At 40.7% G+C, this 15772-nt stretch overlaps 1 protein-coding gene across 9 annotated transcripts in view; it reads left to right on the top strand.

Moving 5' to 3' along the window:
- The window catches only part of PRKAG2 (protein kinase AMP-activated non-catalytic subunit gamma 2), a 241939-nt gene that overhangs the window by 208161 nt on the left and 18006 nt on the right, over positions 1–15772 (top strand). For all 9 annotated transcript variants that reach the window (XM_053963335.1, XM_053963314.1, XM_053963353.1 and 6 more), the window contains one exon: positions 4729–4838. In XM_053963335.1, the coding sequence (XP_053819310.1) occupies positions 4729–4838 (110 nt within the window). The remainder of the gene's footprint in view (positions 1–4728; positions 4839–15772) is intronic.

The following is a 15772-nucleotide window of genomic DNA, read 5'->3' as shown; positions in this document are numbered from 1 at the left end:
TAAGAATATAGTATAGAGTACTTTGGCATAGCACCTTTCAATAAAGTTTATCAGTGTAAATACACTGATAAATTTGACTTAATGTATTGCTGTTGGATCAGTTCCATAGTAAATATTGTGATGAAAAAAAATCTGGTCTTTAATATTTTCATCCTCTGGCATCTGACAGCATATCATGTGACTTTCAATGTAGAGGTATGGCTTGGAGTGCCCTGAAGTGCAGATATTTATGTGTGCAGTAACAGAAAATAAAATGTATTTTCCCCTAACCAGGTTGTTTAGTACAAGTGAGAACATCACAAAACTACATTTCTACTTCCCCATTTCCTTTTATCCTTTGGATCTGGCTGAGGGGAGATGATTATGCCAATAGTAGTCAAGGTGAAAAGTAGTGCTGGGAGTGCTTAGTTCAGCTCCTGCTGCTCGAAGAGAGCTCTTAAGCTTTTCAAGTTGTACAGATTCCATACTGATTCTTATTAAAAAATCAGGCATGGTGCAATTACTGCATATATTTGTGGTTTCTGTCTTCCTCCAAGCTGTTCACCAGGCTAGCCAGTTAGCTGAGTGTAAATTTTATATAGTGCTCTCTGCTGTTTTCCCTTACTTTTTAAAGGGCCTTTTAAAAATTTGGCCATTAATTTCATATGAACCTTTGAGAAGTAAGTTATACTAACAGTTGTTTAGGTTAGTAACAAGGTTTAGGTTCATAACTTCGAGTTCTTCAAATGACTGAGAGTTGCCAGAGGTCCCAGCCCTCAATCTAACCATGAGGACAGAGGTGCTATGGAGAGCTGCCGTGCCATGGTTGTGGTGGAATTAACACTTTAAAGAAGGTGAGAGAACACAGCCTCAGTGGAACCTGTGTCTTTCTTTCAAATACTCCTGGAACCAATGAGTGAACTTGAAATATGACTGGATACCAGGAGCATAATACAACTGAAACATAAAATATAATAGGAAAGGTCCTGCTGTTGTATTGTGGAGATCAGGAAGCACGTGTGGTCCAGGATCTTGTTGGGGCATCCCAGTAAGAGCACAGCCCAGAAATGCAGCCTGTGGCTTGCAATAGACACTTCTGAGGAACTTCCTCTTAAGTTTTTATGTTGCAGTGTTTGGAAGCTTTTCCATAAGTGTTGACATTATATTCCTATTCTCCATCTGCAGGCACTTCTTTTTTTTTGTTGTTTTTTTTTCCCTCTTCTTTTTTTCTGCTTTTGAAGGTCTTGAAATTCTCAGAGGAAAGCACCCTGCCTGATGGCAAAGGCATGAGTGGAACTGAAGGCATCTGTTCAGTAGATCTCAGAGGAAATGGCTGCAGCAATGCTGCAGAAGTTTCTGTGTCATTCCTGAGTATTCAGATGGTAGTTCTACCTTAGAGCTCTTTGAATAAAGAATTATGCTTAGTACTGAGTCCCACTGCAATCTCTGAGTCAGTATTGTTGAATAATTAATCTGTCAAAAAAAAAAAAAAAAAAAAAAGCTATGATGTGCTTGTAAATAACATCTACTGGCTGAAATAAAAACCAGAAGCATGTCTCATGTTAAGTGAAGGGTGGGAGAAAGGAAGAAAGTAAAAATCATTTTGGTTGAATAAGATTGAGGAGCCGAGTGGCAGAAATAGAAATAGATTGATCTTCTACTCTTTAAAGGATCTCTAACAGTAGGAACAAATAAAATGCCAATGCAGAGAATTTACTCTGTGAAAGCCTGTATGACAAGGTGCTCAACTTCAGGTGTTAAACTGTCTGACAGGGTTTATTTGTAACCTTCCAGGTGACTTCTCTTTTCTTTTTTATTAAAAATCACAAAAAACAGCACTGGGAATTTGGATATTTTTGCCTTCACCTGTGTCTTGGGGAAAGGGGGTGCACATGGGCAATGTCCACTTGCAAAATAACTTCCAGATGAATCTTCAGGAGATAAGCCTGTATCAGTGTGCACCCCCACAGAAATACTCATTCAGCTACTTATTAGTGGGTTCTTGTCCTCCCCAGTCCTGCCATAGATTCAGATGCCTCCTGCTGGGAATCTGCTCTGTGAGCCAGCTGATTTCCAGATGATGAGCTGTAGAGAGCTGAGGTTTGGCTGGAGGCACTTCTGTGCTCACAGCTCCTGCATGTTGGGCAGATGATCTCGGGTGCAGGTCAGAGATGATGTGCAGAGACTGAGGAGGTTGTAAGTCAGTCCAGGAGGGATCTATCCATGTCCATCCAAAGGAAGTATTGCTTGGCAGGTGCTACAGAGGCTTCAGAATTAAGGGACAGTTACTGGGAAAACAAATAAGACTGGAACAAGAAACTAAGTAGGTAATAAAAGTAGAAATATCCTCTTGGAGATGAGGGTGTTCTTACTTGATCACTTATATTTGCAGCACAGTGGTGCTTGGATACAAACCAAAGCAGGAGGTTTGTCCTCTGGAAGGGGAGAGAAACTGTAAAGAGGATTTTGCCCTGTGCAGGAAAGATGGGTGTGAGTGCATCCCTGAGATGTGCTGAGCCTTAGGTTTGGGAAACCTTTTTCTCCATTGAACAGCTGTGTATGTACATAATATATACATAATACACAATACCTGTACAAAGAATTGGGCTGTGGCAGCTGTTGAGTATTCCCAGGTAGCTGAAGGTGTTAGAAGGTCTTAAATACCCTTTCCAACAGGTAAGGAGTTGTGGAGGACATGAGAGTTAAATCAGTGCTGCTGATGTTTTGCATGTTTTAGTTAGTAACTAATAAGTTACTACATTAGTTACATTAGTTATTAACTAATAAAGTGGTGCCTTGTACTTATTTACAGTATAAGGATCTTCTCTAGAAATAAACCTTAGTTACAGCTGGACAATTGGATCTTGTCCAGATCCTGCTAGAGTTTCCTAGCTATTTCACAGATGCTTCTGAATATTTTTAATTGTAACTTTCCAGTTAAAATTAAAGGGAAGCAGTCCCTTTGTGGTGTCTCCCCTGAACTGGAAGACAGCAGCATCTAACCATTCCTTTGCCTAACCATTCCCTTTCCTTTGAGATCCTTTGCCTCTGGGTGAGGATTGTTCAGGTCCAGTTGAAGTTGTGTTTGGAGGGTGGGAATGTGTGTCAAGTGAGAGGAGGGTTTATGGGCACACCTTCACTGTGCTGATAAGAGTTCCTGGTTGTGGCTGCCATGAACAGCCTCCCCTGATTGAATTGTTCTGGCTCACAGTTATTGTGCTTATCCTCATACATTTAAAAATTGTTAGTGAGTTGGCAAGACTCTGTGGAGCCATGATGTGCTCTGAGAGTGTTAATTTTTTTCAGCTGGTTGTTTCGTGGTTTATAGAATCACTGAATCATTTAGGTTGGGAAAAAACTCTTAAGATGATCAAGTCCAGTTGATAACACTGTGTTCACCATCCCATGTCCCCAAGTACCACATCCACACATTTTTTAAATGTGTCCAGGGATGGTGATTCCACTGTTCTGGTGGAATCTGAGGTGTTCCTATGCTTGTTTCTGCCTATAGGATCTTAATTGTCTACAAACTTGAGATTGAAGTAAATAAGGGCTCTTGGGACTGCACTTAGGATTGTAGAAGCAACCATAACTTTCTAAAGACCAGATTTATTGATTATTTATTTATTTTAAGAATAATGGGAGTAGAAAATGTAGGACTTGTTCAGTGTGTAGAAGATGCTGGATCCTGGAGCAACTACTTGCAGGGGAGATCCAGCTTTGCTTCTGTAAATTTGGACTAAAAAAGGCTGTGCTGAGCTATTTGGTGGAAATGACAATTTATCCAGAGCAAGATAACTGATTTTGAGCAAATCTAGCAAATTAGTATTTTGAATATTTAACTCCCTACTATGAAGTTCTTTAATGGTCAGTAGGTATTTCAAGGGGATTTTTAAATTTGTTGTCTTTTTTTATTGTGCTCTTCAAAAGTGTAATATATGTCCAAGTTTCTGTGGAATTATTACAGGGTCTAAAGGGTACATCTCTGATGGAGGGATTATCCTTGACCAAGTTCTAGGTACCTGCTGGAAAGAATGGAGAGCCAAGCTGCTTAAAAAAGAAAAAAGTTAATGTAACTGAGCGGATCTGAGGGTCGTATGCACATGCATCTGAACAAATGCAAAAGAAATTTAAGGTAATATGGATGGGATTGCATGTCCTTGCTACAGACATGCAGCACTAAAACCATTCCAGCCACATGGATCCTGGTTTTATTAACGAAGTTTTGGAGCTGTAATGCTCTGTGTAGCCTGAAGAAAGTGAAGCTGATTACAGAACTTTCCTGCTGCCTCTTTAGAAAATTACTATGTGAAAAGTGAAACAGGTAGTGGTAAAGATTCAATAAATACTAATTTGAGGATTTTGAGTTAGTGAAGCTCAACACTACTTAAGTTTCAAACTGTCTTCCTCTGTTTATAATAGTGTTGAGACGCATGTTCCAGTAGGCTGCAGTTAGGGAAAACAAAATAAGAGATTTTTTTAAGAATGTACTCTTCAGCATGGAGGTCCTTTCTCATCAAAGAAGAACAACGCATTTTGTCTTTGTTACATTTAATCTGAAAGGAAAGATGAGTGTGAAATGCAAAGTGCAAACCTGTGACTGTCTGCCCAGATCTGAAAGTCTGAATTTGAGTTTTCCTTTAGGGTTGTCCTTCTGCACAAGTGGTGTTCAGTTGATTTGGCATGTTTTTTTACTACTCTTTTTTTTAAGGTTACTTAAATAAAACAACACAATGTTTTTACTTGCAGCACTTGAAGAATCGGAAAGTGACATTTATGTGCGATTCATGAGGTCACACAAGTGTTATGACATTGTTCCAACAAGCTCTAAGCTTGTTGTTTTCGACACTACGCTACAAGTGAGTATTCTCCTTTCAGTCTGCCTTTGCTTGCAGTTCATTTTTTTTTAAATGAGTGTTTCCTGAGTGTTAAATGAAATTTGATCTCTTGAGGAGAAGTCCTGCCATTGTGCTGTGCTTTAACTGTACAAAACTATATTGTTTCAACTGTGTCTTTCATGTTATGCCAGAGCAGGAGTTGGGGGAAGACATCCTAGCAGTACAAAAAGAGGGGATGTAATTTGGTTTGCAGTTGAAATTTCTATCTAAAAACAAAAATTTCAGATGAGCCCAAATTTATATTGGCTTCTTCATGGTCACCTGAATCTTCATAAAGACATTTGGTGTAAGATCCTTGTGCAACAGCTAAAGAGTACTCAGGTGCTATGAGCCTGTTCCTGCTATACTGATAAGACAGTTTAGGACTCAAATGGATGGCTTAATTATGCAAATTATTACATTCTCCAGAAAATTTTTGTTTTCAGCTTCTCATTTTACATTTAATCAGTAAATCATCTGCTAGACTCTTGGCTCTGTCGGAAGAGTTTGTTTGCCAGAAGAAGGCATTAGCTGCCTGCTATAGAAACAGACTAATCTGTTCTGCAGTGTGGTAGAAAGCTGTGGCTTTCTTTGTTTCCTGGATTTTGCAATTGGTATTTTTTTGCTTGCTTCTTTTTTTTTGTTTGTTTGTTTGTTTTTTTGCTGTTTCAGTGTGTTTTTTCTTGTAAAGATGCTCAAATTCTGACTTAACTAAGCCCATTTAGTAATTTTGGTCTGGAATGTACTACTCAGACCTCAGCTCTCCACAGTCAGAGGCAGCCATGTAACAGATACTCAGTCCTAAAACGTTCACAGAACCATCTTGTGTATCAGATAATTGTATATAGTGCTGGATTGAGTGCTATGGTCTGAAAGGTAGAAAATCTACATTAACTTTTTCACCATCTTAGAGGGCAGAAAGTTCTGCAGTGTTTCCTTTCTTCTGCCTGAAAGAGAGGATGACTGTCAGCTCTTGAGTAAAAAGTTTAGACCTCTTTGACCTGAAAAATCAGATTTAGGATGATGGGGTTCAGTGTCAGTCTTTCAGCTCTTCTCAAAGATTGTTGGCCTCCTTTTCATTCCAGAAGATATTTTTTTCCTCACACTGTGCTGGGAGTTGGTATCTGCAGTGGCCATGACCCACAGCCTGCACTGTGACCTTGGTCAAAGGCTTGAGCGTGGTCACTGTTGCAATTAGAGAGATGATTGTTCTTTATTCCATTTACCAGTTCATCTTGAGGCCATTGGGGCAGGCCACTGATTCCTTTTGGAGTCTCCAGGTCTCTTGATGAATGACATCATGCCAGATACCAATTTTCATTGCTGGAGCTGTGTTGAGAAAATGCTATTAATGTCAAGAAGTGAGAGTTTCCTCTTCCTGTGGTGAGCCAGTGTGAGGTAAAACCTGGGGAAACTGGGGAGTGAGTGAGCCTCGTGAGTTTTTCACCATAAAGGAGAACAGGTAACCTAATGGTGATGGAAAACCTTCCACCAGCACTTCACCAAAATCCCTGTCGTACTTGGCATCACTAATGATTGTCATGGATTGCAGCTAGAGGAGAGCAAGGTCTGTGATCACGGAGTCATATTCTCAGTCTGCTTCTCCAGGTATTTGAAAGCAGCGGTGCCAGAAGGGAAGTCTGGAGTTGCTCATTCAGACTCTAGTATACAATAAATATGGACCAAATCTTGAGTTTGTGTTGCTGGTGAGGAGCTTTTTTTTTTTTCCCTCTAAACTGCATTTTTTTTGACTTTGCATTATTGCATTTAATGAATTACTTTTAATTTATAAAGTTGTAATACTGTAAAGCAGGAGTCCTCTTCCAGCATGGGCACTAGCTTCCAACTTAGCAGATTTTGCAGAAGTATTTAAGAAAACACTAAAAAGGGAGATCTGAATGCTTACCAGGCCTACATTGTTAGAAGATCTTTTAAATACTTCTGTTCAGTACTTCTGTTTAGTTCTTTACCTGGCACCCTGTGTTCCTGTGCCACCATCAGTGTCCTCAAAACACATTATGGTCATTCAGTTTGATTGGTGTGGCTGGTGCACAAACATGTATGGAATATGAAAATAGAACAGCTTTTTTTATTTGCCCAAAACAGCAGAATAAGTACATGATGGAGAATTAGCCCAATAAGGATGGTCAAATAAAACTTCTAAACTGTTCCTTGCATTTTAGTTTTTAAGGTATAAATTACTTATTGTCCAGTAGCTCAGGACTTTGTATCAGTTTGTACTTTGAAAACACAGCTCTGAAACATGTCCATGAATCTTCTCAAATGGATATTTGTCTTTCCTGGGTCTGTTTCTTTCCTACCCACATCAGTGTTTCACCTGATATAAAAACTGTAAAAACAAACCAAAAACACCCACCGAAAAAAGAAGACTTAGTGCCTTGAAAAAGTTCTTCAGTTATTTGAATTCAGGTTTTTAATAATATTAGAACTAAACCACACAATTTAGGAGGTCACTTCTTGCCTCCCTTAATATAAGTTAGTAATCATCAGTGGAGGAAGAAGAAAAAATGGAGCTGGGTTGTGTTCTCATGGCATCCTTTGAAAGATTCTGGATTTTGGATTTTTGTTTGGCAGTAGTATCCCGACTCCCTCTGCTGGTCAGCCATCACAGCTCACATCACATGTTTCTACCCTGGAAAATTATTCGTGAGATACTTTGGAAAGTATTCTAAACGTGTTGTTAGTTGTGGGAAAATTGGAGATGTTACCCTTATATAACAGGGCACCAGTCATACCACTGAAGCAACATTGATTTCATAAAAGTAAATATTTAGTCTCAGTGTCTGTGAGGGAATTAGTATGAAGTTTCAAAGGCAATCTTGTTTTAGCCCTGAGAGAGGGGATGGTGAGGTGCCTTTACCCTGGAAATAGAAGGAAGGCTTTAAATAGCAGAAATAGCAGCTAATAAAGAGCAGGAAAGGGCTGAGAGCCTCTTCAGCCCTGCTTGTGTGTCAGTCAGAAGGCGTGGGGAGCTTGGTTGCAGCAGCTCCCAGTGCTGGCACAGCCCTGTGTGCTGGAGCGTGCAGGGCACACGTGTGCTGTGTGCAGTAAAAAATGCAGCGGACCCCGGATCAGGAAAGAAATGCTGATGTCTGGCTCCAGATCAGAAGGCTGAGGGATAGTTTTATTAAAACTATACTATATTACATTAACATACTATTTAAAGGGAGACTATACTATTCTACATGCTTACTTCTTACTTACCTATCAACTAACAAACAAACTCGTGACTCTCTGCACTGCGGGTAAACAATCTCCATACCACATTCCACATGGGGAAAACAAAGGAGCAGAGATAGTTTTCTCTTCTTCTCTCTGCTTCTCCTGAGAGACAGAATGATGTCTCTCTGTCCAGACAGAGAATGTGAATGTCACAGGTGTGTCTCATCTGTCACCTGCATGTGGCTGTCACAGCTGTGGCTTTTGCACCTCTGTTGGGCATCAGCTCCTGTGGTGCAGGAGAGCTGTGCTTCAGCAGGACAAGGTTCCCCTTGGCACACAGCATCCACACTAAATAAAAGCAGTGTGCTGAGCCCTGCTCTGTTTACCTGCCTGAGGCCAAGTAGCACAGCTCAGTTTGCCTCAGTGAGGTTTCACCTAGAGCTTCCCCAAAACAGGATCTGCATCTGGTCTGCCTGCCTGGAGTGGTGCCTGGCCCATGCTGAACCTGGAAGTGGCAGATGTTGCCTGGGAAAATGCATGCTGGCACAGTTTTCTTGATTTAGGCTGACTGTGGACTGTTCTTTCACCTTTTCAGTTTATTAATACTTATTTGCTCCTCATAAATATTTGTAGAATCATATTGAGCTTCATGGCTGTGCCTTTCCCTGCCTATGACCCATGAGTGCTCCTTGTTTGTGACAAGCTGCTGCCTTTGGCTTTTCCCAGGAAAGATACTGTCTTTGTTTGGCACACATGAAAGCAACTTCATAAAGTCTGATCTGACCAGGAAGGGACTCAGGAGACAATTAAATGTTATGAGCTTTCCTGTGAAGTCTGGAAATTTGACTCTGTGGATGATGGGGAAATTGGGCAAGTTGCAGCAGTGTACAGCTCACAGTGGATAAACTTTCTCATCTTTTACACATCCCCTGAGATGTAAACAGGAGGATAAACCCTTCACAGCCCCTAGAAAAGGTTAGGGAGGTTATCCCTTGAAGGGCTGCTCTAAGCATTAACTTACTGTTCTTCCTCATTCTAATTATGCTAAATATAAATGGCTCTGGATTGTCTTTATGAGACTACAGGAAATCACTGAGCTGGATTCAGATTAATTGGTCACCAGCTTGTGTCTTCAGCACAGCATGTGAGCACTGACTGTCATTTGGTGTGTAGATGATCTGGGGGAAGGAGGGGACACCCAGGGCTGCCTTGCCTTTCTTTTTGTTGGTTTTGACCTGTATCAGGTACATACAGTGACACAGCAATCTGATCTTTTCCTTTGATGGTAAACAAAACAATTCCTGTATTAAATAAAGATGAATGAAATACAACACTTTGTTGACATTCTGTCTGCCAGGTTACTTTGTCTATCTAATGTGATTTCAGTTTTTCCTTGTTGCTGCATGCATCTGTTTTTTTTAGAGGCCAATGCATTCCCCACCCCATCCTGAACTGTATTAGCATTTTTTAGGGAAATGCCTCTTACCTAGCTTATAGCAATCTCTGAAGCTTAACTCCAAAAGCTTTCTTAAGGCCAGATTTTTGTCTGACCTTGAAAGAAATGTATTAATTTGTTGTGGCTTTGCCCAGACTACACAAAGATGAGAAGGATTAGCTTGTTTTCTAGCACAGAGCAATTAACCCTTGAAGAGCAGTGTGGAAGGTGAATATTAGATGGGGGCTTCCCTACTTTGTATCAAGCAGCAATCTGCAGTCCCAAGAATAATCTGCTAGCAAATGTAGTGGCTGGGTCCTGTGGAATTTGCATAAGCTCTCTTTGGGTCAAAAGCTCTATCTAATCTTTGACTAAATTATGTTCTTACCTGTTACAAGCAAATTTAGGTTTTAATAATAAAACATATGTAGCTTTTGCTCACCATGACCTTGAAAATGTTTTTAAAGCATTTGTCCAGCACTTCTTCACAGACTAATAAAAATCATGTTTATGTGGAAACAGTCATCAGAATAAACTTTCAGAATCCTAAAGACACTTTCATTTCCTTCTGTATGCAGAAGAAATCTTTGCGTGACTTGGTTAAATTATTTAACCTGTCTGTTTAATGAAATTACCTAAGTTGTTAATGGACCAAGTGTTGTTATCACCAATGTAGGCTTTTGTCAGAACCTGTCACTCTAGTAAGAAATCAAATAATTTTCTACCACATAACTAAAAAAAATATTTTAAACAATGTTCTGGAAACTTTAGTGATTTGACGAGCTGGCAGTAAGTATACCTTGTAACTTCTACAGAGCATGCAGTGGATTCAACATCAGAAGAATGGAGGAGGATTTATATTTCTCTTCCTTGTGCTGACTCTATTCAGTAAATGGATTTATTATTCTGATTCTCTCCAGGTCATTCTTGACTGGGGTGTTGCCTCTCTCCACGGTAATGAGATAAATCAGGCTTCCAGGAATAATGCTCCACAATGGTTTGCTCCCAGAGCCACACAGCAGACTCTGGGTCTGCTGTCACACAGCTTTACAAAAGGACTGACTGTCTCTTCCTTAGTTGGCTTTGAGGTTTCTCCTTGATGAAGCTGCTGCTGTCTGCAATTCTGAGGAGTGTGAATACCCCTCCTTGCTTACCCTGCCCACAGAACTGTAAGAGAATCATCTAATTTAGCTTCTAACCAGCATGTGGGTGAGGCAGTGGAGCAGCCACATAAAAGCTCCCTTCATTGAGATCGGGCTGGAATCAGTAGCATAATATGGGAAGACTGTTGTGTTTTTTCAGAGCTTCTCCTATTGCTGGTATACAAGCATAGGAGTTTAATCCTGCAGCTCTCAAAATCAATAGGAAGCACTAATCTGTGGATACTGGAGGAATGATAGTGTCACTTAAATGGAAATTTCTACACAGGTTGCAGGTAAGGTGTTTGTGGTTGGCTAAGTGAAAGTTACGTATCATTCTTCCTGCCTTCTCTGCCCCATCACCACTTTTTGGATAAGATCTCAATCTGTGAAGGAATTTCTGTGCCCTTCCCCATGCAGCTGATCCCACTGGCTCTGCCTGTCAGATTTACCTGATGTTCCCCCTTGGCCCATTGTGGTGTGAAATCTGACAGCAGGAAGCTCCAGGTTGGACACATTGACACAGAGCATCAGTGCAGGACTTGGTTTGGTGCCTGTGGCTGGACCGGGACCTTTCTGCAGGCATGTGATGTGGGGAGGAATTCTGCATGTGGACATGGCACCTGCTCCCAGGGGAGAAATCTAGAGTATGTGCATGGTTTTAACTTGGGGATAAGACTCTACCTGTTACTTCTGGGATTTGGCTTGGCCCTGAAGGGTATTAAACCATCACATCTTACATTTTATTCAGCTGTGGTGATAAGAAATGCATAAGCTACCCAGGAGTGCTCTCTTTCCATCACCTGCAAAAGATAAATGAATTTTAATCTGGCTTCATACAAGCTTTTCAAAATTCAACCTGAGCTAGAGGACCTGATTGTGAATGTTTATTGGTTGGGGTTTTTCAGATGTTGAAGCAGATGTTGAAGCTGCCCGGTTAATAACAGGTTTGTCCAATTTACTTGGTAAGGTAAAGGAGGAAATTCCACTTGATATAGTCCAAGAGTGCTTGTCCCTTGACAAAAGTCTTTATTGTCCTTAAGTAGCCTCTTTGTTTGATAGCATAGTCCTTTGAGGAGGAAATGCTTCTAATAAATTCATAGACCAAAGAAAAAATAATTGGAAAATGAATTGTAATGCAGCAGTCACAATGCTGAGATGGTTGGTTGTGTTCTTCATACTGGTTTTTTACAAATCAGTTTGTAAAAACACTGAATTATATAAGTGCACCAGAAGAGAGATTTTAAACTTTTCAAAATAGCTCCTTTACAGGACTGTAGTTATCTGTAACTTAGAGATGTCTGGATTGAGCATTACAACTTCATTTGAAGGGGAAAAAAAAAAAAAAAGAAATTGGGAGTTAAATGTGCTTCCCAGTGTGAATTACTTCAAAGTGAAAGTGCATTATGGACTTGGAGAATATTTAGCTTGTACTGATTTTGTATTATCAGGATGATAATTGTGGGATCTGGGGATGAATGCAGGAGTATTCCAACTTAGCTCATAGGAAAAAGTCCTTTGAAGGTGATGCCAGCAGCAGGGAAGAAGAAGGCTGTCTACAGAGCTCTATGGCAAATTTGTCTTTTCAACTTAGTAGTATGTTCATAACATGTTCCCAAATAATATTTCATGGGCTTTGTTGAGGTGGCAGCCTCGTGCAGAGGAAGCACTGCCTGAAATCCTGGTGATGTGAGGGAGTAGCAGGGGAGATGTGTTACACACCTGTCTTATGGAGCAAGACCATCAGCTTTACCTGCAGTAGTTTGTTCCTTTTCCTCTCTTGGAGACTTGCTAAGATTTGAGCAGCCAGAGAATTTGCCATGCTACTCAAAGAAACACAGTCCTGCTTATGTCTGGCTAGAAGCTGTTGCCTCATTCAGGAGTCTTGGCTCATAAACACTTGAACCACAGGAATAAAGTGTGGGTTGCCCAGGTTTTATGCTGTACAAAGGTTGCAGCAGAACTCTGATGATTTTCCTGTTACAGCAGAGACCTGTGTGTCTTCCTACTTGGTAAGAACTATTGAAAAGAGAGTGTTTGGCCTCTTAAGAAGGAATTCTCAGAGTAACTTTCTTCCACCTTCATGCTCTTAAAGTCTGTGTCTGGAGTGACTTTGCCACATTTGCTCATGTTTTGAAGATGGAGATAATGCTGTTTTCCTTTGAAAGTATAAAACTTTCCCCCTTTGCAAGGGGAAGCCATTGAGAAGCCCCTCCATGCTTTGGTACTTAAAACATTTGAGTGAATTGGTGAAATCCAACCTTCTCCTTTAGTTCTTTAGCTATTCCTACCAAGTCTGCTAAGACTGCATGCCATCCTCTTGTAAATTCCTTTCAACTATATGTCAAACTTTGTATTTTGTTATGGTATGAAGGGTGGTTGTTTCTCAGGGACTGCAGTCTGCATGTGTATTTTTGGAGGTATTTGTCCTCTCTAGTTTTGTACTCCTTAAAAATAGTTGGGAATAAAAATAAGCTGGTAATTTGTCAATTTACCTAGTGAAAATGGTGAATGTTCTACATCACTTTAGAACATCCATCCATCAGGAATCAGAGATGATAAAAATGTCAGGGATCAGCTGGGTCTGGTACTGCTTTTATGGGAGCTCTGTGTCAAGGAGTGTAAGAAGGAGCTTCTTCCTTTCTATTCTGATCTGCTAAAATAGACATTTCCTGGGGTTACATTAGGGGCTTTCCAGGCAAGTGGCTGATGCTGGCTTATCCAGTGAAACACTTCGTCCTGCCCTTTGATGGCAGCCACACCACAGAAGTTCTGGCAGGTCTTTGAATGCTGTCCATGCTCCTGGACAATGATTTGCATCATCCTCTTGCTTGGTACTGGCATATCTGAAGGTGTCCCATGCCTTTGTTTCTTACTTCTGTCACCTTTGAGCCTTTTCAGTGAATTTTGTCACGAGGCAGTGGTGCTGAGTTGTGTTTTTCAGCTCAGTAGGATTCTCTGCTCAGCTCTGACCCTTTAGCACCAGGAACTGTGACAGCTCTTTGCTCACAACCATTTGTCAAGGACAGGAACCTTTTTGCAAGGCAAATGAAGTCAAATATTTCAACAGCAGCAGTCAGCCTCCTTGCCTTAAGGGGCAGAACTGGAAGACAAGTCTGAAACCACTGGTTACTTATGGACATAGTTACAGTTTCCATAACACAGTGTTAGATAAAACAAATGTGTGTGTTGTAAAAACACTGAATTTTTGGAAAGGAGCTCATCCTCAGTTTTCCTTTCAGGTGGTTCCCCCATTCAAAGATGTTTACTGAGGAGAGCATTTCTGCAAGGGCTTGTAAAATCCTTGGTATCTGGTAAGAAGGAGTGTCCCTTCCAGTGTTTCCCAGCAGTGAGGAAAAACTTATTCTGCAGTCTGGTGAAATCTTCTACCACTGTTCCGGGTTTCACTGCCCAGTAATCCAGATATTTTAGGAGCTCACTAACTGCAAGGGACGAGATTTTCCAAACATTCTACCTGAAAAACAGGACTTTTATGTATGGGTCTCTTGCTTTCTTGGTAATGACTGTTGTGTTGGAAGAGGCTTTGTCCTCCTTCGGACTTGCAGTGGAAATGTTTGAATGGTGTGCAGATAACAGTGACCTCCAGAGGCTGTGTCTAACCTAAATCAATCAGTCTGTTCTTCTATTCAGCATATTCACAGTGTAATGAGTTCCTGTAGTAGGAAAAGCTTGTTCCTGTTGTGCTCAGTGTAGTGGAATAGCAGCTGCTGTTGAGGTGATCTGTGATATATCTATGATTTAGCTGCCGTGTTCTTTTGCTGAAATGTGACTCTTCTACTTAAAGGGCAGAATCTTGGAGAGTACAGTCACACAAAGTAGGATTGCTCTTCTAATTGTAAATGTCTAGACATCTTAGTGGGGGGGAGATGGCATCTGTGGGATGCAACTTAATCCCTGTGGAAGGCTGGTGAGTCGTGCCCCAGCTGACTGTGAAGTCAGGGTGAATATGCAAGGTCAGGGGAAATGTCTGAACAACCACTAAATTTGGGCGGATAATTCCCATTTTTAGTCGTTCACTGTGTGTGTTAGGACATGGTTAATGAGAACAAAAGTGCTTTGTTTAAAGAGTGTTTGTACATGGTGTTGGACAGCAACAATCTATGGGCTCTGGCTGCTGAACAATGGGTTTGTGAAGGTCAGGCCAGTCCAGCACTGTGGGGTCGAGAATTAACGACACTGTTGGAGGTCCAAAGATGGGACATGCTGGAGATCTTCAAAGGCTGCTGGCTATATATCATCAAAAGGCAAGGTCCATGTGGGTATTTTCTGCATGAACATCACTGAAACATCTAAAAGTGCTGGACAGAAGCCCAGCTCCACACCCCTGTGCTTTGGCTGGCCACCAGGCAGTACTTTGGGCAACTGAAATTGGTCAACCACAGAAACTGCAGGGAAGTGTGAGTGGATGAGTATATGTTTGCACTAGCAAGCACTTCTAGCAAATAAGAATTAAGATGGGTTTTTGCTTTGTAATTACCTTACTTAAATAAGAGAGAAGTATTAACAATAAGAACTTGATGACATTATTACTTTATTTAAAAGGTGACCATGTAACACTTTCTACAGTACAACTGAAGGCAACAATAGCAATGTCACTTGAGCTGTGATCTAGGAGGACAGCCCAGGGGGTTGAGTTTAAGTATTTCTTTACTAAATTTCCATTATTTATTACATCAAATGTTTAGTATTCTAATGCTTAAGCTAAAATCCTTGTCTATTATGAAGGATTTAATTATGAACTGTCTTAGTAGCTGTATCTGTTCAGATTTTACAAAACATGTCTTTTAAAGCTAAACAAGATGGCACTTAACTGAAGATTCTTGTGATTCTTGGAGGCAAATAACTTGTAAGTAAATCAAACAGCAGGATCAGGGCAAGAACTTATCCTTTGAAGAATCCTTTCTTTTCCTTCTAGATTGTCTACAAGCTCGGCATCTTGAGTAGTATATCTTTGGAACTCCCTCTCTGAAAGTGTCTTTTCTGAATCTAAAAGACAGCCTTGCTGTCTCACCCACCTGAGCATGGTGCTAGCTGGTGTTCTTTGCTATGCTGTGTCTGGGAAATAAGGAGTAGCAGGAATTTGGAGGCTGCCTGAAGTGCTGTAGTTGGCTTTCCACATGTTTTCTGCCAGGGGCATG

The sequence above is a fragment of the Vidua chalybeata genome, chromosome 1 (assembly GCF_026979565.1).
Source record: "Vidua chalybeata isolate OUT-0048 chromosome 1, bVidCha1 merged haplotype, whole genome shotgun sequence".
Taxonomy (NCBI): domain Eukaryota; kingdom Metazoa; phylum Chordata; class Aves; order Passeriformes; family Viduidae; genus Vidua; species Vidua chalybeata.
Note: the sequence above shows the minus strand (reverse complement) of the source record. Positions and strands in the feature narration are given on the sequence as shown.